The 22,644-nt window shown below is 43.2% G+C and overlaps 1 protein-coding gene across 1 annotated transcript in view; it reads right to left on the reverse strand.

The window, feature by feature from the left end:
- The window catches only part of Amfr (autocrine motility factor receptor), a 53,671-nt gene extending 32,913 nt beyond the window's left edge, over window positions 1-20,758 (reverse strand). Inside the window, exons 1-4 of the mRNA XM_045139558.1 lie at window positions 20,489-20,758; window positions 12,034-12,126; window positions 5,336-5,500; window positions 3,969-4,121 (exon numbers count right to left, since the gene is read on the reverse strand). Of these exons, the coding sequence (XP_044995493.1) occupies window positions 3,969-4,121; window positions 5,336-5,500; window positions 12,034-12,126; window positions 20,489-20,731 (654 nt within the window). The 5' untranslated portion in view covers window positions 20,732-20,758. The remainder of the gene's footprint in view (window positions 1-3,968; window positions 4,122-5,335; window positions 5,501-12,033; window positions 12,127-20,488) is intronic.
- Window positions 20,759-22,644: the final 1,886 nt, after the last annotated feature.

Here is a 22,644-nt window from a genome sequence, read left to right on the forward strand (position 1 = left end):
TGACAGTGTGACTCCAAACACACTTCATGTACTGCTGTCCTACACAGGAGGACCAGCTCTGGCCCAAAGCTCTGTGCACTCCTTCATGTTACCAGGAGAAATGAGAACAAAAGAAATGAAAATCAAAGTAAGGCTCTCATAGTATTATTTTTTTTAATTATAGAAACTGATCTTAGGAAAAACTGCCTATAGCTTGGCATAGTGGCACACTTCAATAATCTTGGAATGTGGAAACAGAAGGATCAACAAGTCAAGCCAGCCTTTGCTACAAGGTATCCTGTCTCCAAAAAAAGAAAAGATTGCTTCCTCTAAATCTATCAAAATTAAACTATTGTTTTTGAGCTGGAAAGATGGCTCAGCAGTTACAGGCAATTGCTTGCAAATCCTGACCGCCTGGGTTTGATTCCCCAGTGCCCATGTAAAGCCAGATGCACAAAGTGGTGCATGTGTCTGGACTTTGTTTGCAGTGGCACTGTGCTCTTTCCCATTCTCCCTCTCTCTCTGCTTACAAATAAATAAAAATATTAGAACTGTCATTTTTTTATGAAAATAAACTTCCATTTATAAATGGAAATTATTTTACATGAAAAAAGCATCGTAAATATAAAGAACATCTACAGCATAATAAATGATCTTAACAAAATAAAAAGTAAAGAGCTGTAATAAAAGTTTATATGGTAATATGACCAAATAGGCCAGCATGTTGTTTGTGTGATATAGGGTCATGCTGTATAGCCCAGGCTGGCCACCACTTCCTATGAGCTTTAGGGTTGCTTTAGGCAAGCTGAGATTATAGACATGTGTGCTATTTGGGTACAGCTTTATGTGTTTTCTAGGTAGTCTAATTCTGTTCATCAGGCTAGTATAGCAAGTGTACTTAACAGCAGTGACCCACTCTTTTTTTTTAATTTAACTTTATTTTACACATATTATATAACAGGTGGTCCATTCTTATCCACAGGAGATATGTTCCAAAATTCCCAGTGGATACCTGATCCAGAGTTAGCACCAAACAGTGTACAGATTATGTTTTCCCATATATGCTATGAAACACTGCCTTGTAATGCTCAAGGTAGCCTTATCCTTCATACCTGGGGCCTCCTTGGCTACACTATTCTCATGCACTGTGGTCATTACTAGGGAAAATGAGGATTGCCTGAACACAAACACTAGGATACTACAACAGCTGGTCAGACAAATAAATTGGCTAGTGAGTAACAGATGAGTACAATGTGGATACCCTGACAAAACGATGATTCATGCTCCAGATGGCCTAACACCTGATTTCACCATGCAACTCAGAATGATGCAGGTTAACACTTATGAATTATGAAGTGTTTAAGCTGAGCAGCTAGCACATGTGACACAGTCTAATCCCCCCATCCACCAAAGAAACTCTTAAATTGTTTATTTCTGGAATAGCCTATTTCTTATTTCAGATAGCAGCTTACTGAAGATTAACACAACCTATGAAAAGTGAAACCACAAATAAGTAGGAACTACTGCATTTCATGGTTTCAATTAATAGCAATTATAAGAAAGATAACTATAATTTGGCTTGAGGAAAAAGCAAACATAGTCACTGACTACAAGGACAAAAAATATGGGCTTTCAAGCGCCACATGTTCTCTCTCATATGTGGATCCTAGCTACAGATGACTGGGCTTCTGCGTGAGAATGAAAATACTTAATAGCAGAGGCCAGTAAGTTAAAAAGGAGACATAAAGGGTAGAGAAAGGAAGAGGGGAGGATACTTAATAGGTTGATATTGTATATATGTAATTACAATGATTGTAATGGGGAGGTAATATGATTGAGAATGGAATTTCAAATGGGAAAGTGTGGGGGTGGGGAGGGAGGGAATTACCATGGGATATATTTTATAATCATGGAAAATGTTAATAAAAATTAAAAAAAAAATATGGGCTTTAAGCTGGAAAGATGGATTAGTGGTTAAGGCGCTTGCCTGTGAAACCTAAGAACACATGTTCAAATCTCCAGGTCCCACATAGCCCCAGACACATAGTGACACAGTGTGCAATGTCATATGTGCACACAAGAGGGCACATGTATCTGGAGTTTGTTCATAGCAGCCAAAAGGCCTAGAAATGCCTATTTTCTGTCTCTCCCAAAAATTAAACAAAGCCAGATGTGATGGCTCATGCCTTAAAAAAAAAAAAAATGAGACTTCTGTTGAGCAGAAGAAATGGTGTCTTCTGGAAAGTTTAAAAAAGTAAATTTGGGGACTGGAGAGATGGCTTAGCAGTTAAGGTGCTTGCCTGTGAAGCTAAAGAACCTCAGCTCCATTCCCCAGGACTCACGTAAGCCAGATGCACAAGGTGGCATATGCATCTGGAGTTCATTTGCATTGGCTGGAAGCCCTGGAGTGCCCATTCTCTCTCTCTCCTCTCTTTCCCTCTGTCAAATAAATAATTAAAAAAAAGAAAACTAAATTTGGGCAGGAGAGATGGCTCAGCAAGTTAAGGCACTTGCCTACAAAGCCAAAGAATCCAGTTTCAATTCCCCATGGCCCATGTAGGCCAGATGCACAAGGTAGCACACACATTTGGAGTTCATTTACAGCAGCTGGAGGCTGTGATGTGCCCATTCTCTCTCAGATAAATAAATAATGAAATTTTTTTCTTAAAAAAGTAAGTTTTATTTTAATTTTGAAATATGGAGGTATGGAAGAATTCACCTGCCTAGCATAGTAGAAAACTCTAGGGTTGAGCCAGGATGGACGTGCATGCCTTTAATCCCAGCACTTGGGAGGCAGAGATAGGAGGATTGCCATGAGTTTGAGGCCACCCTGAGAATACAGAGTGAATTCTAGGTCAGCCTGTGCTACAGTGAGACCTATTTCAAAAAAAAAAAAAAGCCGGGCATGATGGCACACACCTTTAATCCCAGCACTCAGGAGGCAGAGGTAGGAAGATTGCCATGAATTCGAGGCCACCCTGAGAGTACATAGTGAACTTCAGGACAGCCTGAGCTAGACTGAGACCCTACCACAGAAAACCAAAAAAAAAAAAAAAAAAAAGTAGGATCAACACCCAACAACACAAAAAAGGGAGTTTTCTTTTAAAATAATGAATATAGTTTACACATTTTATTATGTAAAATTTTAATTTATATCCCTATCTTTAAACCTACTTCAGGGCTGGAGAGATGGCTTAGCAGTCAAGCGCTTGCCTGTGAAACCTAAGGACCCCAATTCGAGGCCCGATTCCCCAGGACCCACATTAACCAGATGCACAAGGGGGCATGTGTCTGGAGTTCATTTGCAGTGGCTGGAGGCCCTGGCGCGCCCAATCTCTCTCTTTCTCTGCCTCCTTCTCTCTATGTCGCTCTCAAATAAATAAATAAAATAAGCAAAAAAAATTTTAATTAAAAAAAACCTACTTCATTAATATTTAGCACTAATCATTATTGATGATGCGTGAAGGAGAATACTCTTCCTGCTTTGGAGTCAGAGAGTATGGACAGAGCCACCTGTCTCTCAGGAGCCTCAAGCAATTCACTTCAGCCTCTATGCCTCATGGTCCCCATCATTAGCAGGAATAATAAAATGAGTCAATATGTATAAAGTATTTAGAACAAGTCCTGCTGGAGATGTAACTCAGTGATAGGGCATTTGCTTAAAATGTGCAAGGCCCTTGTTTTAAATCCTGCCACTGCAAAAACAAATAAAAAGTTCCTAATAGAATAATCCCTGGCATACAGCATGCATAGTGCTAGATAATTAGGGAAAAAAAAATTCTTAGTAGTTTACAGCAAGGATTACAGGAAATACCTCACACAAAAGCATTCAACACCAGTACCCAATAAAAACAAAAACGAACACAATAAACGCCTGTTGAAATGAAAGACCAAGTATCTCTCCATAACTTAAAAGTCCATCAATAATCTTCTGGCTTCCCTGGAAATGTACCGGAGTCTAATCAGAGCCAGCCTGTTCAGGACCTTACCTCTGCAGCCATGAAAGCCAAGGTGTGCATGCCATGGGTGTAGCCTGTGACACAGCAAACGACCGCCAAGCCACAGCAGGACAGCAGCATAGCAATCAGCAGAGACAGGACTCGCCCATGGCTGCTCATTGGTGTGGTGGGAGAAAAGGAAAGCTGAAAGGGACAAAACAGAAAGGCAGTTCATTCCTCTGTAGTGGCAGTAGTAAACTGCTCTGAGACCTCAGGATTAAAAAGAACATATTTACACTAAGTACAGAAAAACATACAGCCAAAATTCTCCAAAAACCTAACTGCAAATCTGAGCTGCTAAGATTTATAGATCTTTATCATTTAATTTACCAGATGCAATATGCACTATATTTTCATCTCATATTCTCCAGCATCCTGCCACTGGAATTATAACTGCTGCTTTCCAGTACCTCTTTCATCATTTAACAGGACTCAGAACAGTGTCATGTTCAGCTATGTTTCCTTCTCAGTCATATTCTAACCCTTGTGCCCAAAATTCATTTTAATGCTGGTAAATCAGGGTTAAGACAACTGAAACTCAATTAGGTACAGATTTACCACTTAAAATGTTATGTTGATATTGTGCAAGGGTTGGCAGATGCTTGCAAAGGAAGCCTGGAGCTCAACTCTTGAAGGACTAGGTATAGGTGACAGACCAGGTGGGAAGATTAGAGCTCATTTGTGACAGGAAATGAGGGTTGAGTTTGGAAAGAAAGGTTTCAAGAGTAAGATTAACTCACAGGGAAGTGTAAGGGCCACCTGCTCCCAAATACTGAGGAAAGACAGGGGCACAAGGCCCTGAAGTGGGTTCAACTGAGAAGCATAACTGACATGTGTGTTAACCTTGGCCCACAAGACTGGTGCAAGAGGCCTGCACAGCTCTGACCTGAAGTGAGAGGCGTTCCAGACAGGAAAGACTCACATCTCCCACAACTAGGGAAGCTGGGTGAGTTAATTCAGTCCTGGTCCAAGGAGGACAGGGCAAACTAGTGATAAGGAAAGGGTCCACTAATCACAGCAGAGAAGGGAAAAATGGAAGGTGACTAGAACAGAAAATAACAGGAAGAGGCCAGTTTTTATTCAGTGTATAGCTCAAAATTCTCTGCCCTTTTAACCAAAACAGTTGGTGTAGGTGACCTGACCCTACTAACACAACATAGGGCTGGAAAGGAGCCTCTCAGGGCACCACAGCATTCCTTGGCTGCTCCAGATGGTCAAGGAATAGACAATGGGAAGCTGACCCCTAGGTCTGCCCTCCAAAAGCTATCCCAAACATGCTCACTATAGCTCCTTCACCTTACTAACAAACTTGGCATATGTTTGACTGAGTAAGCAAAAAGTTTGACTTAAAAACTCACATATTCAAATCGGTCCTTGCATAGCTGAACCATCAAATGCAGGAAAACAAGCCCAGCAAACCAAAGGCACCACATCACCACCTCTTCCACGGTCTGGACATTCAGCACACCAAAAATGAAAATGAACTTGTAGAAAATAAAATTCCAAAATTTGTCTTTGAGATGCTAAAAAGAAAACAATATAAAGATAAGTACAATCACATCTAGCCCAGTTAAGAGAAGTCAGCATAACAGCGGCACGCTTCTATGCAAGGAAGACTCTGGTTTAGCTTTGAACATTTGTCCAGAGGAAAGCAGCAGACAAATCAAAAATGGACTGAAGAACACCAGTGAGATGTCCACAAAGCCATATGTTAACTTTAGATTGCAAGCCTGGATCAGTTATGAGATTCAGCCACTAAAAATGGTAGTGAGTGAAATCAGCCCTTACATTTTCTATTTTCTAAGAATTATCAGTACCATTTTAAATCTTCTCCCCTCTGAATTCTTTTTTGTTTGTTTTTGTTTTTGAGGTAGGGTCTCAATCTAGCCCAGGCTGACCTGGAATTCACTATGTAGTCTCAGGCTGACCAACTCACAGCAATCCTCTTACCTTAGCCTCCAAAATTCTGAGATTAAAGGTATGTACCCCACCTGGCTGAATTCATTTTTTATATATGTAATTTTCGTTGTATTTTTTATGAGAGAGAGAGAGAGAATTACTGTGCCAGGGCTTCCAGCCACTGCAATCAAACTCCAGACGTGTGTGCCATTTTGTGTGCATGTGTGACCTTATGTGCTTGCATCACCTTGATGCACCTGGCTTATGTAGGACCTGGAGAGCCAAACATAGCTCCTTAGGCTTTGCAGGCAAGTGCCTTAAGCACTAAGCCATCTCTCCAGACCTCCCAGCTGAATTCTTAAAGAGAAAATATCTCACTTTGAAAAAAAAAAATTTGAAATTCCCTAGTACCCACATAAGCCAGATGCACAAGATGGCACATGAGTATGGGGTTTATTTGCAGCAACTAGAGGCCCTGGCACACCCATATTCTCTCTGTGTATCTGTCTACCTCTTATTCTCTCTCAAATAAATAAAAAAATGTTAATAATTTTAAATAATAAATAAAAACTTTTCAGAAGGCTGGGAAGGTAGCTCAGCAAGCTTTGGCTTCCAAAGCCCACCAACTCCAGTGTGATCCTTCTCATAAAGCCAGATGCAATATGGCACATGTATCTGTGACCTCAACATGCTGAGAGCAGTGGGAGGTAGATCCAGGACAGTCCAAAGCTGGTGGGCTTCTTTTGCAGCGGTCTGTCTCAGAGAAGGTGAAAGAAAGCACAGAAGCCTTGGGGTATCCTCTGACTACACACATACTCTGGCACAGGTATACCCACACACACATACATACCACAACATACAATTTTCTTAAAACCCAAATATTTAAATTTTTTTCATTAACAAAAAAAAGACAACAAGAAAAATTTTAAAACAATGCCTAAAAGCTGGGTGTGATGGTACATACCTTATTTCTGGCATGTGGGAGGCAAATATGGGCTACATGAAACCCTACCTCAAAAAACAAAAACCTAACAAAACCAATTATTTTTAAAAAGGCACCTTAACATTCTATCTTCTTCTTCTAATGTACAAATATGTTAATTTTTGCTCACTGCTTTTAATTACCTATCACTGTGAGAACCACACCAATGTCAGTGAATATCCCCTAAAAGCTTACCAATAAACCACTTTAATGGCCATAGGTGGACACAAATTGTTTTTATATGTCCCCTATTCCAGGAACACTATAATGAATATCTTCGTCTATATCTTTGGATGAGTTCCTACCTCTTTGTATTACTGAATCAAAGATTGCAAATGTTTTTACAGTAACAGTCACTGGATTTCCAAACAAGTTGTGTAAACGGCTCCATGGCAGTGGGAATGCATCTGCTTCACTGTGTTCCTTTCTGAAGACTTGTACTTTTCAAAAGCTTGACTATGTTGCCAAGGGGGGAGGAGAACAACAGATGAAGTCTAGCCCTATCAGACATTGGAATATATACTTGTCCAAATACCTATGGAGGTGGAAGGGAACTGAGTGATGAGGTTAAGGATGGAAGCATGACTTCTAAGGATACTATTCTACATAATTTTAAGACCTATAAACATTTTATAAGTTAAACATAGACCGAAAGGAGGGGGCAGGTTGTATACTACCTATAATGGTAGCACTAAGATTTGGGAGGCATAGGCAGGAGAATCTTAAATTTAAGGACAGAAGCCTGGACTACTGAGCAAGATGGTGTCTCAAAAGAAAGAATTATTTTGAGAGTTTATGACTGTACTCTTTGTGTCCAGAGAATAAAATTAACAAATTAATTAGGAATAAAAATCAGATAGTAGCTCCTAACTCTAGCCACCAAAAAGACAAGATCTCACCCACCCTGCCCCACATCAACAGAGATGCTACAACTGCCTTAAAGCCTATGCATAGCCACCGAGGGTCCCAACCTCTGGACACCATTCCCCAACAGAATGGTGCACGCATACCCATCTGCAGTTCACCTGCAGCTGCTGGAGGCCCTGGCACACCCATTCTCTCCCTCTCTCTCTTTCTGCTTACAGGTAAAAATATAAAAATATTTTAAAACATATTCTTCCTGGCCCCATTAGGCAATAGAATAGAATGATTTAATCTTTTTGTAATGAAGCAGGGCTGCCATTATGTGTTCTAGCAAAGTATGTCCTCCCTCCATGTCCCATTTTCTCCTCCTCTTCTTTCTCAGTACCCCTTCTCGCTCTAATTACCATTTGCTCTTAAAAGCAGACGGAAGGGGGCTGGAGAGAAGGCTTTGTGCTTAATTCTTGGTGAATGCCTGTTTCCAGACCTGAGACAGGGGAAATAAAGATGAACTTGGGACATATTCTACCCTGGTTATGAATCTTGCTTTACTACCTAGCTATTGTGAGATTTTAGGAAACTCACTTAACACTCTTGGCTTCCCATCTATAGAATAAGTCTTACCTGTCTCACAGAACTGTTGGGGGATTAAATAAGTTAACATATGTAAAGTGCTTTAAAAACACATAACATATATTAAATGCTTTAAAATTTTTTTAAAAAACTTCACTGCTCTAAGGTTAGGTATTTAATGTCTTTGACTAGCATTACTTCTTACATTATTATATTTTGTTTTATTTATTTATTTATTTTGGTGTCTTTTTTTGGAGGAAGGTCTTGCTTTAGTCTAGGTTAACATGCAATTTACTATGTAGTCTCAGGTTGGCCTCAAACTCATGAAGATCCTCCCACCTCTGCCTCCTGGTATTAGGAGTCCTTCACCACACCCAGCTACTTCTTAAATTTTTAAGCAGCCACAAAGCAAACCTGTGTGAATCCTCCTGAGTTCCAACACAACACAGATCGTAATAAATGCTACTGGGTGACATTAATCATAAAGTAAGCCAACATAGAACAGCATAAAAGTTGTGTTCTGGGCTGGTGAGATGGCTTAGCAGTTAAGGCACTTGCCCATTTTCTCTCTCTCTCTCTTTCTAATAAACATTTTAAAACTTTTTTGTTTTTGTTTTTCAAGGTAGGGTCTCACTCTAGCTCAGGCTGACCTGGAATTCACTATGTACTCTCAGGGTGGCCTCGAACTCTTAGCAATCCTTTTACCTCTGCCTCCTGAGTGCTGGGATTAAAGGCATGTAGCACCACGCCCAGCTCTAAAAACTTTTTTTGTTTATTTTTATTTATTTGAAAGTGACAGAGAAAAAGAGGCAGAGAGAGAGAGAGAGAATGGGCACATCAGGGCCTCCAGCTACTGCAAAGGAACCTTGTGCCTCTGGCTTACATGGGTACTGGGAAATCAAGCCTCAAACCAGGGTCCTTAGGCTTCACAAGTGCTTAACCGCTAAGCCATCTCTCCAGCCCCTTAAAAACTTTTTTTAAGGGCAGGCATGGTGGCGCACGCCTTTAATCCCAGCCCTCGGGAGGCAGAGGTAGGAGGATCACCGTGAGTTCAAGGCCACCCTGAGACTACATAGAGAATTCCAGGTCAGCCTGAGCTACATTGAGACCCTACCTAGAAAAACCAAAAAAGGAAAAAAAAAAAAAAAAATTTTAAAGAGATGGTTTCTAAACTGGGCACAGTGGTACACGCCTTTAATCCCAGCACTCAGGAGGCAGAGGTAGGTGGATCACTGTGAGTTCAAGGCCACCTTGAGATTACAGAATGAATTCCAGGTCAGCCTAGGCTAGAAAGCGAGACCTTGCCTAGGGGGGAAAAAATGTTTTCTGTAGGGAAACAGAGGGCAGAGCCAGATAATGAATGTGCCCATTAGGATCACATCTAGACAGCAAAAACCTTAAGTACTTGAAGGTCATGTTTTCTGGAAATTTTAACCTGATATAAAATAAGTTTAGGAAAACAAAGCACATAAGGCCTAGATGACCTGCCACTAGCCTGATCAATTTCTGGCTCACAAATTAGAACTTAAAAGAAATTTTAAAGAAAATTTTAGCCAGGCATGGTGGCTGATACCTTTAATGCCAATACTTGGGAGAATAAGCCAAGAGTATTTGTATCTACACAAAAACCCATCTGTCCGGCTAAGCCCATGAGAGAAAGCTCTGGAGATGATATTCAAAGAAAGTGCTGAAAATTCACAAATGAACTATCTCTCTGGAAAAACACAATCATCCTGATGACAAGAACACTCAAAGATCAGCCACAAGTACCCACATCTGAGCTGTAGAATGGACCTTGGTTGATTAAGTTGGAAAGGGCAAGGAAGGAGACCAGAAGAATCCTGGACTTTGAAAATGTAGGAAAGACATTGCTATACTTCTCATGTCTTAAGTTCCTGTCTTATCCCTGGGATAAGAGAAATAATAGATATTTGTGTCCTTATTTTAAAGGCCAGTTCTAAATTCTTTTAAAATACTCTTCCCAGGCTGGAGAAGATGGCTTAGTGGTTAAGGCATTCGCTTGCAAAGCCAAAGGACCCTGGTTGGATTCCCCAGGACCCATGTACGCCAGATGGACAAGGGGCCACATGCTCTGGAGTTCATTTGCAGTGGCTGGAGACCCTGGCACACCCATTCTCTCTCTCTCTTTCTCAAATTAAAAAAAAAAAATTTAATTACAAAAACTTAAATATTCTACCCATGCTTGTGATATTGAAAGTATTCCTCCCCGTATATACATTTTCAGAAGAGTCAGAAGTTCAAATGTCTGACAATCTCAACCTGAACCAAAGGCAAGTCACTTGATTTTCTGCTTGTAGAACATTCTAAATCATGATATTCATGATGATTCACACTAATAGTAGAAAATTAGTGCTTGTTTAAAAATTACATTCAGAGGCCGGGCATGATGGTGCACACCTTTAATCCCAGCACTCGGGAGGCAGAGGTAGGAGGACTGCCATGAGTTCAAGGTCACCCTGAGACTCCATAGTGAATTCCAGGTCAGCCTGGGCTACAGTGAGACCCTATCTCGAAAAACCAAAAAAAAAAAAAAAAAATTACATTCAGGGATAGAGAGATGGCTTAGTGGTTAAAGCACTTGCCTGCAAAGCCAAAAGACATAAGTTCAATTTCCCAGGACCCAATGTAAGCCAGATGTACAAGGTGACACATGCATCTGGAGTTCATTTACAATGGCTAGAGGCTCTGACAGGCTCATCCATTCTCATTCTCATATTCATATTTTCTCTCTCTCTCTCTCTCTTTTCCCCCCTCCATACCTCCTTCCTTCTCTCTCTGCCTCTTTCAGATAATAAAAATAAAATATTTGAAAAAGTTATATTCAAACAAGTCACAGGAGCCAAGCATAGTGGTATATACCTACAATCCCAGTACCTGAGAGGCAGAGGCAACAAAGAGGACTGCTGCAAATTGAAGGCCAGCTTGGTCTACATAGTAATTCCCAGGCTAGCAAGCCTTCACTGTGAGGCCCTGTCCCAAAAAGCAAAACACAAAGTCATGGGGTAAGTAGCTATAAAGGATAATATTGGGTTGGAGACATGACTCAGCAATTCAAGGTGCTTGCTTGCAAAGTCTGACAGCCTGGGGTTCGATTCCCCAGTACCCATGTAAGACAGGTATCCTAAATGGTACATGCATCTAGAGTTCATTTGTAGTGGCAAAAGGACCTGGTATGCCCATTCTAACGGCCCAGAACTCTCTATCTGCTGGCAGGTAAATAAAATTTTTAAAAAGGATAATATTAAGCTGGGCATGGTGGCTCATGCCTTTAATCCCAGCACTTAGGATGCACAGGTAGGAGGATTGCCGTGAGTTCAAGGCCACCCTGAGACTATATAATGAATCTCAGGTCAACCTGAGCAAAAGTGAGACCCTACCTTGAAAAACCAAGAAGAAAAAAAGGATAATATTGAGCAATTTAGCTATAATAAGTAGAAACTAGATTTTATTAATGGTAAATTTCCTAATTTCAATCACTGTGCTGACAATGTCCCTTGCTCTTAGGAAAGACATCCTTAAGTATTTGGGGGTATAAAGGGATAGAATGTACACTACTTACTCTCAAATGGACTAGGAAAAAAAATGTATATACAAATTAAAAATGAGTCTGAAAGCAAGCCAGGAGAAAGCACTATACATATAGGAGTTCTTTTAATAGTCAAGAAATTGTCTGTATGATTGAAATTATACCAAATATAAATCTATCATGTCTGCACTTACCTGTCTCTCACTCACTCGAAGAGGGCCAAACACAATGCACTGGATAAGCTTAGCCACCAACATCAAAACACAGCAAGCAGTATTTACTAAAACCTGCATGGGAATCAAAGAAAGGAAGTTTAGCTCCTCCTGGTAAAAAACAAATGCAGCCTAGCCAAGCATGGTGGCGCACGCCTTTAATCCCAGCACTCACGAGTCAGAGGTAGGAGGACTACTATGAGTTCAAGACCACCCTGAGACTACATAGTGAATTCCAGGTCAGCCTGGCTTGAGTGAGACACTACACCTCAGGGGAGGGGAGGAAAAGAAGAGAGAAGAAAGCAGCCTGAAATTTCACAGGAGGACTTTAGCCACCATTTCCAATGACAGAGCCTTTCAGGTTCCACTACCAGTATGAGCTAAGCATCATTTGCAGAGACAGCAAGAGCAGGAATGAGAAGTGGCAGGGAGAAGCACCAGGCCAGCCTGAGACTACAGGTCAGCCTGAGCTGGAATGAAACCTTGAAAAAACAAAACAAAAAAAGAACCCGGGTTTGATTCCCCACTACCCACATAAAGCCAAATGCAAAAGATGGCACATGCATCTGGAGTTTATTTGCAGTGGCTAGAGTCCTTGGTACACCTATTCTCTATCTGCTTCTGCCTCCCCCTTCTCACTCTCAAATAAATAAAAAAAAAAAAATGAAATTATTGTTTTTATACCTAAACAATAAATCCTGATGTTTACAAAATGGAAGAATGGGCTATCTCTGACCAAAATATTAGTGAATATCAAATAACTGATGGTGAAGCCGGGCGTGGTGGCGCATGCCTTTAATCCTAGCACTCGGGAGGCAGAGGTAGGAGGATCGCCATGAGTTCAAGGCCACCCTGAGACTACAGAGTTAATTCCAGGTCAGCCTGGACCAGAGTGAGACCCTACCTCGAAAAACCAAAAAACAAAAAACAAAACAATAACTGATGGTGAAATGATTTTGCAAACAAAACGACCCCAAAAAGCCGAGACCATCTTGAGAAAAGCAAGAATGCTGTTTTTCTTGAAAGCTAGTGACAAGGGACAGCAACAATACAAAGGTTGCTTCAGCCTATGATCCAGTCAGATTATAGGTAGATGGCCACTCCCTTCAAGACATCCTTCCTCCCCCTCCCCCCCCTCTTCCTCTTCCTCCTCCTCCTCCTCCTCCTCCTCCTCCTCCTCCTTCTTCTCTCTCTCTCTCTCTCTCTCTCTTTTTGCTCTGTTTTGGTTTGGTTTAGTGTTTTGAGACAAGATTTCTTGTATCACAGGTGGCCTTGAACTCCTGAAAATCCTCCTGTCTCCACATTCCAATTACAGGTGTGTGCCGCCACATTCATCCCTCTCTCTACTTTTATGTTTTGTTTCTTTTGGAGGTAAAGTCTTACTCTAGCCCACACTGACCTACCTCACTCTGGAATCTGAGGCTGGCCTCAAATTCACAGCAACCCTCCTAAGTTCTGCCTTCCCTTCATTCTATTCTGTTGCCTGATGGGACCAGGAAGAATGTAATATACTTTTAATTTTTACTGACTCATTTATTTGAGAGAGTGAGAGAGGAAAAGAGGCAGAGAGAGAGAATGGACATGGCAGAGCCTCCAGCCACTGCAAACGGACTCCAGATGCATGCGCCACCTGGTGCATCTGGCTTATGTGGGTCCTGGGGAATGGAAACAAGGTCCTTTGGCTTTGCAGAAAATGCCTTAACCGCTAAGCTATCTCTCCATCCCAAATGTAATATATTTTGTAAAAATGTTTTCATTTATCTGAAAGCAGAGAGAAAGAGAATAAATGGGCATGACAGGGCCTCCAGCAGCTACCAACCAACTCCAGATGCATGCACCACTTTGTGCATCTGGCTTTATGTGGGTACTGGGGAACTGAACCCAGGTCATTAGGCTTTGGAGGCAGACACCTGAACTGCTGAACCCTCTCTCCAGCCCCATGAAATATGTTTTTAGAGAACTGAAAAGAGACTGCTTTGGTATTTAAATCTGTTCACTGATCAGGGGAAAAAAGGGCAAATTAGTCTAGTAAAAACACTGCACCCCTTGTTTGTGTCCTATTGTGTTGACATTCATCCAGAGAATTGAGAACGCTCATTTTTTTAAGTATTTTTGTTTTGTTTTATCTTTATTTATTTATTTGAGAGTAAGAGCGAGAAAGAGGGAGACAGAGAGGGAGGAAGAGAGAGAGAATGGGCGTGCCAGGGCCTCCAGCCACTGCAAAGGAACTCCAGATGTATGTGCCCCCTTGTGCATCTGGCTAACATGGGTCCTGGGAAATCCAGCCTCAGACAGGGGTCCTTAGGCTTCACAGACACGCGCTTAACTGCTAAGCCATCTCTCCAGCCTGAGAACGCTCATCTCTAAGATGCTAAAATAGTTATTATAAAAGATGTATCTTGCTAGGCATGGTGGTGCACGCCTTTAATCCCAGCACTTGGGAGGCAGAGGTAGGATTTCTGTGAGTTCAAGACCACCCTGAAATTACATAGTAAATTCCAGGTCAGCCTGAACTACAGTGAAACCCTACCTCGAAACACCAAAAAAATAAAAATTAAAAAAAAAAGATGTATCTTTATTGTACTTTGCTAGTCAACTTTCCTAACACAAAACCATAACCCTCATGCCACATCACCCAGACAAACACAGTACTTTAAATCAACTAAACACCTCAACTTAGTTACAACACAATTTTCAAAAAGGATTGTTCCTGATTTGCATATAGACATGAGTTTGAAAAGCAAATGCCACACATGTAGTTCTTGGTCAAAGCAGGAGGAACATAGGAAGATAAAGATGTGGACACTGAACTGAGAGCTTTTAGGATTTCCAAAACAAATCAAGATTATAGTCAACCATTTCTCTATTCAAAACAGTGAACTTACATATCCTGAGTCATAAAACAAAAAATAAAGTATTACTATTCTCAGGTAAGCTGTCTTTAAAAAAATTTTTTTTTTTAGTATGTGTGTAGCGTGTGGTACATTGTATGTGCAGGTATATATACAGATGTACGCATGTGGGGGCCAGAAGACTCTATTGCTCTTCTGCCTTACTTCCTTGGGAAAGTCTTCCTGACCCTGGAGTCTCCATTTTTGTCAGACTGGCTGAGCAGTGAGCCTCAATGAGCCTCCTGTCTCCACCCACCGAGCACTGAGGTTACAGACATGCCTAGACCTTTCTCTTTTCTTTTTTTAATGTAAACATATGTGATGGACATCCAAACTCAGGTCCCCATGTCTGTACAGCAAGCCCTAGCCCCAAAAGTCTCTAAGTTAAAAAACAGGCATAGAAAGTTTCTTTGGTGACTGGAGACATAGCTCAGTGATTAAGGCGCTTGGCTGCAAAACCTAATGACCTGGATTTGATTCCCCAATACCCACATGAAACCAGGTGCACAAAGCCCTGGCATGCCCATTCATTCTCATTCTCTTTCTTTCTTCCTTCCTTCCTTTCTTTCTTTCTTCCTTCCTTCCTTCCTTCCTTCCTTCCTTCCTTCCTTCCTTCCTTCCTTCCTCCCTCCCTCCCTCTCTCTCTCTCTCTCTCTCTCTCTCTCCCTCCCCTCCCCCCCTCTGTTGCTCCTTGCAAATAAATAAAACATTTTTTAAAAGAAGAAAAACAAGTTTCTTTCATTTACACCCTCCCAAAAAGCAAGTTTCTCATAATCCCATCACTCAGAGATAACCAGTTCCAATTAATCTAAATGGAAGATTTGAAAAGTAACATGACCGCTGGGCATGGTGGCACACACCTTCAATCCCAGCACGTGGGTGGCAGAGGTAAGAAGATCACCGTGAGTTTGAAACCACCCTGAGACTACACAGTGAATTCCAGGTCAGCCTGGGCTACAGTAAAACCTTACCTGGGGGGGGGGGGGGAGTAACATGATTTAGAAGGAGAGAGAGACTTAAAGTACATATAGAGCTGGGCCTGAGGGAAGCTGAGGCAGAAGGATCACATGTGCAAGGCCAACCTGAGCAACTCAGTAAGACCCTGTTTAAAGGACTGGGGGAATTAATAAATATGGACACATGGAAAGGAATTTCATATTTAAAAATGAGTTTCTGTGATCTCTACATGAAAACCAAAACAAAAAATATCGGAATTATTTTAAGATTATGAAATGTTTCACTGGAACACCTTAATAAATTATTAACTATTCTATCTGTATTCATAGAAAAAAGTCTTAACTTCACAAATATTATGTCACTTAAATAAATATACAATAACTTCTTGACCTCAGCTGGAGAGCTTATAGAGCGGCAAATAATGAACTGGGCATGGTGGCCCAGGACTGCAACCCCATCAATGGGAAGGTTGAGGCAGGAGGACTGAAAATGGTGAGTGAAAGGACAGCCTAGTCTACATAGTAGGACAAAGAAAAAGAGAGAAAGGAAGGAAAGAAGGGAGGGAGGGGAAAAAGGAAGGGAATGGGGGAAGGAAGGAGAGTGGTAGGAGGGGAAGGGAGGTAAGGAGAAATAAGGGAGGGATGGGAGTAAAGAGAAAAGGGAGGAAGAAAAACCCTACAAATACTGAGAGATACATAATTGTAGCACTTCTTGTTTAAAAGCATATCCCAAATCAGATCCTTCTGGATACATGTGATACTCTTACAGAACCAACACTTTTAGTTCAGATTTACATCCACAGAACTCCCTAGGATTTAACCACATTAAGAGGAGGGGAGAAGAGGAAAGGGGAGGGGAGGGGAGGGAAAAATTCTCAGAACTATAGAACAGACAGCAAGTCCCACATGAGCCACTACCTTATTCGCTTGGACAAAAGTCAAAGGGCCAATTTAATATTTTTCCTGCCCTATACAGCTAACTAATTTTTCCTGTGGGCAGAATCCAAACTTAAGTTCAAAGGGTTCACTGAGGCACTACTTACAATAGCAGAAAAATAGCACAGCCATCATGGAAAATTTAGATAAATCAAGTGTGAAACACACATCCAATTGATCGGTATGAAGCCACTAAAATCTACCCAATACATTCTATGCAACTGTGAAGTGTACTTCAAAATTAAAAAATTCAAAATAAGAGAAATTTAAGAGAATGTGCAGACCATGATGCTGCACCAGCATTCCGGACGCAGAGGTAGGAGGATCAGCATGAGTTCAAGGCCAGCCTGGGACTACAAAGTGAGTTCTAAATCAGCTTGAACCAGAGTGACACCCTACCTTGAAATATAAAAAAGAGGAGGAAATGCAGAAATATGATTAAATATGATACACTATTGAGAAAAGCAATACAATCACATACATGTAGTATAACATGGAGATGTGAACAAGGTCAACAACCTAGAACCATCTAGATGCTCCTCAGTTTCCCACCTAACACCAGCACCAGTAACAAGAAGCTGACAATGGTCACTTCTGATACAGGTTCATAGTTCAGAAGTCAAAGGGATTTTAACAAGAGTGAAAGACAGAGATGGGCGAGGTGGTGCATGCCTTTAATCCCAGCAGTTGGGAGGCAGAGGTAGGAGGATAGCTGTGAGTTCGAGGCCACCCTGAGACTCCATAGTGAATTCCAGGTCAGCCTGGGCTAGACTGAAGCCCTACTTCAGAAAACCAAAAACAAACAAAGTTTGATTTGCTGGGTGTGGGGGTACATGACTTTCATCCCAGCACTGGGGAAGCAGAGGTAGGAGGATCGCTGTGAGTCAAGGCCCAGTCTGAGACTACATTAAAAAAAAAAAAAAAAGCAAACAAACAATCAAAATCACAATAAGGCCGGGCGTGGTGGCCCCTGCCTTTAATCCCAGCACTCGGGAGGCAGAGGTAGGAGGATTGCTGTGAGTTCTAGGCCATCTTGAGACTACACACTGAATTCCAAGTCAGCCTGGGCTAGAGTGAAGCCCTACCTCAAAAAAAAAAAAAAAAAAGACAGTGAATAGTGATCTTTCCTGTCCCCTGCTTTCCTCCAACAGGAGTGACCATTGTCAGGTTAGTTCTAAACAACAAAAAGTAGTTTGGAATGTCTACCTTATTTTTCTCCCCATACATGACAGGTAAGTGGCAAACCTGAACAGTTCGCCTGAGCACAGAGCTTGGAGAAATAAGCCTTGCTCACCTACATTCTCTCCCAGCAGGACTACTTCCTCTACCTCCTGTTACTCAGGGGATCTCTTCCCACCCTCTCAGCCTCCCCTTCAAGTGAGCAGATTCATGAGTTCTAACTTAACAGCCAGTTTCAGAACAGCTGATGCAGAAGCTAACACTGTCTCCACACCAGTGACACAAACAAGCTTTTTTTCTCCTCCTAACACATCTGTTACTGCTTGGGACCCTTCCTATCTTGCAAGGCTAGGTTCACACACCACCAACCACCTGACCTTCTCTAGGCAGAACTCCTTTCTCCTTCCTCCAAACTCACTGGTATTTTGTTTGTACACCCATCTCCACTCTTCTTATTTCACCTTATTTCCATATGAGTCATTTTGAGAGTAAGGGGAAAAATGCTGTTCACATTGTGTTCTTCAGTGATGAATAGCACCTCAGGTTTTGAACTGGGTGGTAACATAAAACCTCTTGAGAGGCTATCCGGCCTTGTTATCTTAAATTGTGTTATACAAAGAAGTTTTAGAGATTCTAAAATACAAAATAATAGCTAGGAAGACTCAAAAACTCACAGTAGATAGGCCCTACCACATAGTCACCCAACAATGTTTCCTGTCAGGCCACTGGAGGGTCTGGAGACTATGCAGCTGCCAAAGCACTACATAAAGACAACCCCAGTGAAAGGATGGGGGCCTGGGAAACCAGCATGCGACCAAAATGAGCATGTCAAAACCTCCAAGAGCAATGGGAGAAAACCAGCAAGAAGCTCAGCTGAGAAATAAAAATTCAACAGAGAGAAGAACGCTAAAACCTGCATGAGACAAGACTGTATGAAGTTTAAAAAATTATAGTTCTAGAAAAGTCAACAGGCTTTAGGTAATGTTTTATGAAGCAGCATTAACCTTGGAATTTGAACATGGTTTTGCAAGAAGAAACTTTTAGAGAGAGGAAAAAAAATCATTAAACAACAGTAGTCGTTGTTATACCAACACAACAGTTGTTACTTCTGAAAGGCTTGTTTGTATCTTAGACTTAAAAAAAAAAAAAGTGCTATAGTCCTCACATTTGACAAAAGCCCTCTTCATATAACTTTAAATTGTTTACCTGGTGACCCAAATGAAAACAGATTTGCAATTAAACAAGAGATGTGAGAGGAGCTCCTTCTCTTCTCCCTTCTGTGGTACTAGTTCATCCTCTTTATACAGGAGTAGAGAAACACGAACTTCCTTCCTGTCTTTCATTAAGCTTCTGGAAGGACTAGAAGACTTAATCTTACAGCCCACAGAGTTCACAAATCCCACTGCTTCCTGATGAGGCACAGTGGGAATAATTATAACAAATGAGTTGCATATCATTCTATAAACTTAATATTAAACCCTCAGTCATTTACAGCCTACTCTCAACAAGAACTTGCAGGAAGCAAGATGCCAAACATCATCAAAAATCCAAGAAACAGGCATTAAATCCTGGAGCAACTTTTCTGCTACAAGAGGCATTCAAGTCCAAGATGAAAACAAAACTTCCAGATCTGCCCAGCATAAAACGATCTAATAAATTAAAAAAAGGTATTTAATAAATATGTAAAACCGGTATTCGTGCCATGTGAATGTTGCTTATCTTGTACGGGCAGACAAACTGGCAAGCTCGATTTAAAACGGATCGCTAACAGGAGAAACTGAGTTAAAATGATGAGCTGCCTCTAGCTTCTGGAAAGTTGTGCTGCCTTCAGGCATGAGAGGACACCGTCACGTAGAAGCAGTACATGCATCCATGCATGGATGGATGGATGGATGGATGGATGGATGGATGGATGGGTGGGTGGGTGGGTGGGTGGGTGCATGGGTGTGTGTAAAAATTCATTTCGTTAAATATCGCCCACAGAGGGTAGCTAAACAAGAAAATTACTAAACAAGAAATTTTTTTTTTAAAAAGTTGTGTGACCCAGTGTCTCTCGGACTTGGAATGCCCCAACACACTCAACCTCTGAATTCTCCTCTTCGTCGGAAACAGGCTGCCGACAAGCCAGGGCAGGAGGGCGGCAACTTCCCCGGGCTCTCCGCACGCTCGGGGCAGCGCGCCCGGCCGCGCCGCGAACGCCGCTTCCCCGGAGCTGCCCTGCGACGCGGGGCCCCGCTTCCCGCCCTCCCCGCCGCCTTCCTCCGGGGCATCTCGGCCCCTTTCCCCCGCCCCCCGCTCCGCTCCTCCGCGGGCCCGCTCCTCCTCGAGCCGCACCCTCGGCCCGAGGCGGCCTCCTCGCGCCCCACGGCTCTCGCTCCCACCGCGAGGTCCCGAGGCCCGGCGACCCCGGCCCGGCCACGCCCCCCACCCGCCCGGGCCCATAGAGGGTGACATGGCGCCCGCCCGCTCGCTCACCCACACGAAGAGGCTGTCGGAGAGCAGGTAGAGGGCCACGTCGCGGGGCCCGGGTCCGTCGGCGGGCGCGGGCGCGTGGGGCTGCAGCGGGGCCGTTAGCGGCTCGGGCTCGTCGGGCCCGGCCTCGGCCTGGCTGAGGGCGCGGTAGGCGCTGACGATGGTGCCCAGCAAGGCCAGGCCGCTGAGGCCCGTGTAGGTGCGGAGACTGGGCCACGGGAAGCGCTCGAGGAAGAGCAGCGGCATGGCGGCAGCAGCGGCGGCCTCCGGCGCCCAGAGCTCCCCGCGCTGCGGCCAGGCGCCTGCGGCGGCCTCGCGAACGGCGCCCACGGGCTCTGGCGTCGCAGCCGCCGCCGCCGCCGCCGCCGCCGCCGCCGCGCCGGGCCGGGCCGGGCCGCTGCTGGTTGTTCGCGCCGCTCCGCCCCGCGCCGCTCCCGCTGCTGCCCCTGCCGGCGCGGAAGAGCCTCGGCGGACTCGGGGCGGGCTGCCGCCCCCAGCGGGACGCGGGCGGGACGGGCGCGGGGGCGCCGCCTTCCTCTCCCGCCCCCAGCGGGCGCGGCGCCGCCCCGACGACGCTGGACCGGGCCTCAGGCCCTGGGAGCCGGCAGCCAGCAGCATCCTAGGCGGCACCCGGCCGGGCAGGGCCCACCGCTGCCGAGCCGCCCGCTCCCGCCGAGCCCTGGCGTGAGTCTCTGGTCCCGTCGCCGCTGACCACTGGGACTGGTGGCGTGGCCAGTGCGGGGTGGGGGGGGGGAGGCGGTCTGTGGTCACTTTCCCCTCCCCCCAAGCAAGTTACCTCCGCTTCCTTGGTGTTCTAAAGGGATAACACGGTGCTTAGGAACCAATAGAAGCCTTGACCTCACCTCTGCCCTCAAGAAAGAGTAATAATGAAGTCTCAACGGTTTTTGTTCTTTCTGAGCTTCGAGAAGAGTCTTAAAGAAACGAAGCTACTTGTACGAAAACTTTTTAAACTGAGGGTGGGGGGGGGGAGTTAATTTAACAAAATTTAAAAGCCTCCTTATATGCTGCAAGTGAAAATATTAAATGGGGCAGCTTCGTACGCAACTGTACATATGGGACACAGAATGTAGATTAATGGCTGCTTATGGAGGGGAGGATAAGAGGAGTAGAGGTGACAAATGAACTATTTTAAAGCGATGAAAATGTTCTAAAGTAATGTTGCACAACTGTGAATATAGTGAAAAACAATGAATTGTATGACCTATCAACAGTGATTCACATCTCAGAATGTGAATTATTTCTCAAAAAAAAAAAAAATACGGAAGAGTGTGCTACAGCCTGTTGTTTGTCCATCATTGTATTCCCAAGGCCTGTACCAGAGTCTGGTAGTGTCCTGTAAATAGTTGAATTTTCCACATTTTCTAGAGACTAAGTTCTCTTTAAAGTGTCTTCCATGCTAAGCCTGTTCATTGATAAAACAGCTGTCTTTAATTTTTACAGACATCTTGCTAAAGGTCTTCAGTAAAAGCAAGCTTGGCTTTACTAGGATGAGTTCCCTACACATGCTTTTAAAAAAAAAATTGTGTGAATATGTATGGTGTGGGGGGAGGGCAAACATGGAAGTCTGAGAACAGCCTCTGGGTGTTTGTCCTCTCCTACCTTACTTAAATCAAGGTCTTATTTTTGGACAGTCCAGCTGGAAGACTAGCTTTGGGATCCTAGCTCCACCTCCCATTGCTGTAGGTTTCACTGGGATTGAAGATGTAAGTGCCACTATGCATTCAGCTTTATGTGGGTACTGGAAAAGTGAGCTCCTGTTGGCAGGTTTGCAAGCAGGCACCTTTAACCACTGAACCATTTCCCCAGATGCCAACCCCCCAAACTTTAAAAACTATTTGCTTCAGTTCCTTTGGCTTCTCTGCCTTCACTTCATTAAAATACTGAATCTCAAACATTACTGGTAAAAGAATGGAAAGCTTTATTTTGAAGAAATGAAGGTAGTAATTTTCCAAGTGTTCTACTTTACAGGTCAGATGTGAGTCACCATAATTTTTAAACCACACCAACTTGATGTCCACATTCAATCCAAACCACAGTACAGTTATATTACACACCAAACTTGTCCCATCCCCATAGAGAGCTGATAACACAAATGGCCTTTTTAAACTTTTCAAAGCCTGGCCTTGTTGAAAAGCTGA

The sequence above is a fragment of the Jaculus jaculus genome, chromosome 1 (assembly GCF_020740685.1).
Source record: "Jaculus jaculus isolate mJacJac1 chromosome 1, mJacJac1.mat.Y.cur, whole genome shotgun sequence".
NCBI lineage: Eukaryota > Metazoa > Chordata > Mammalia > Rodentia > Dipodidae > Jaculus > Jaculus jaculus.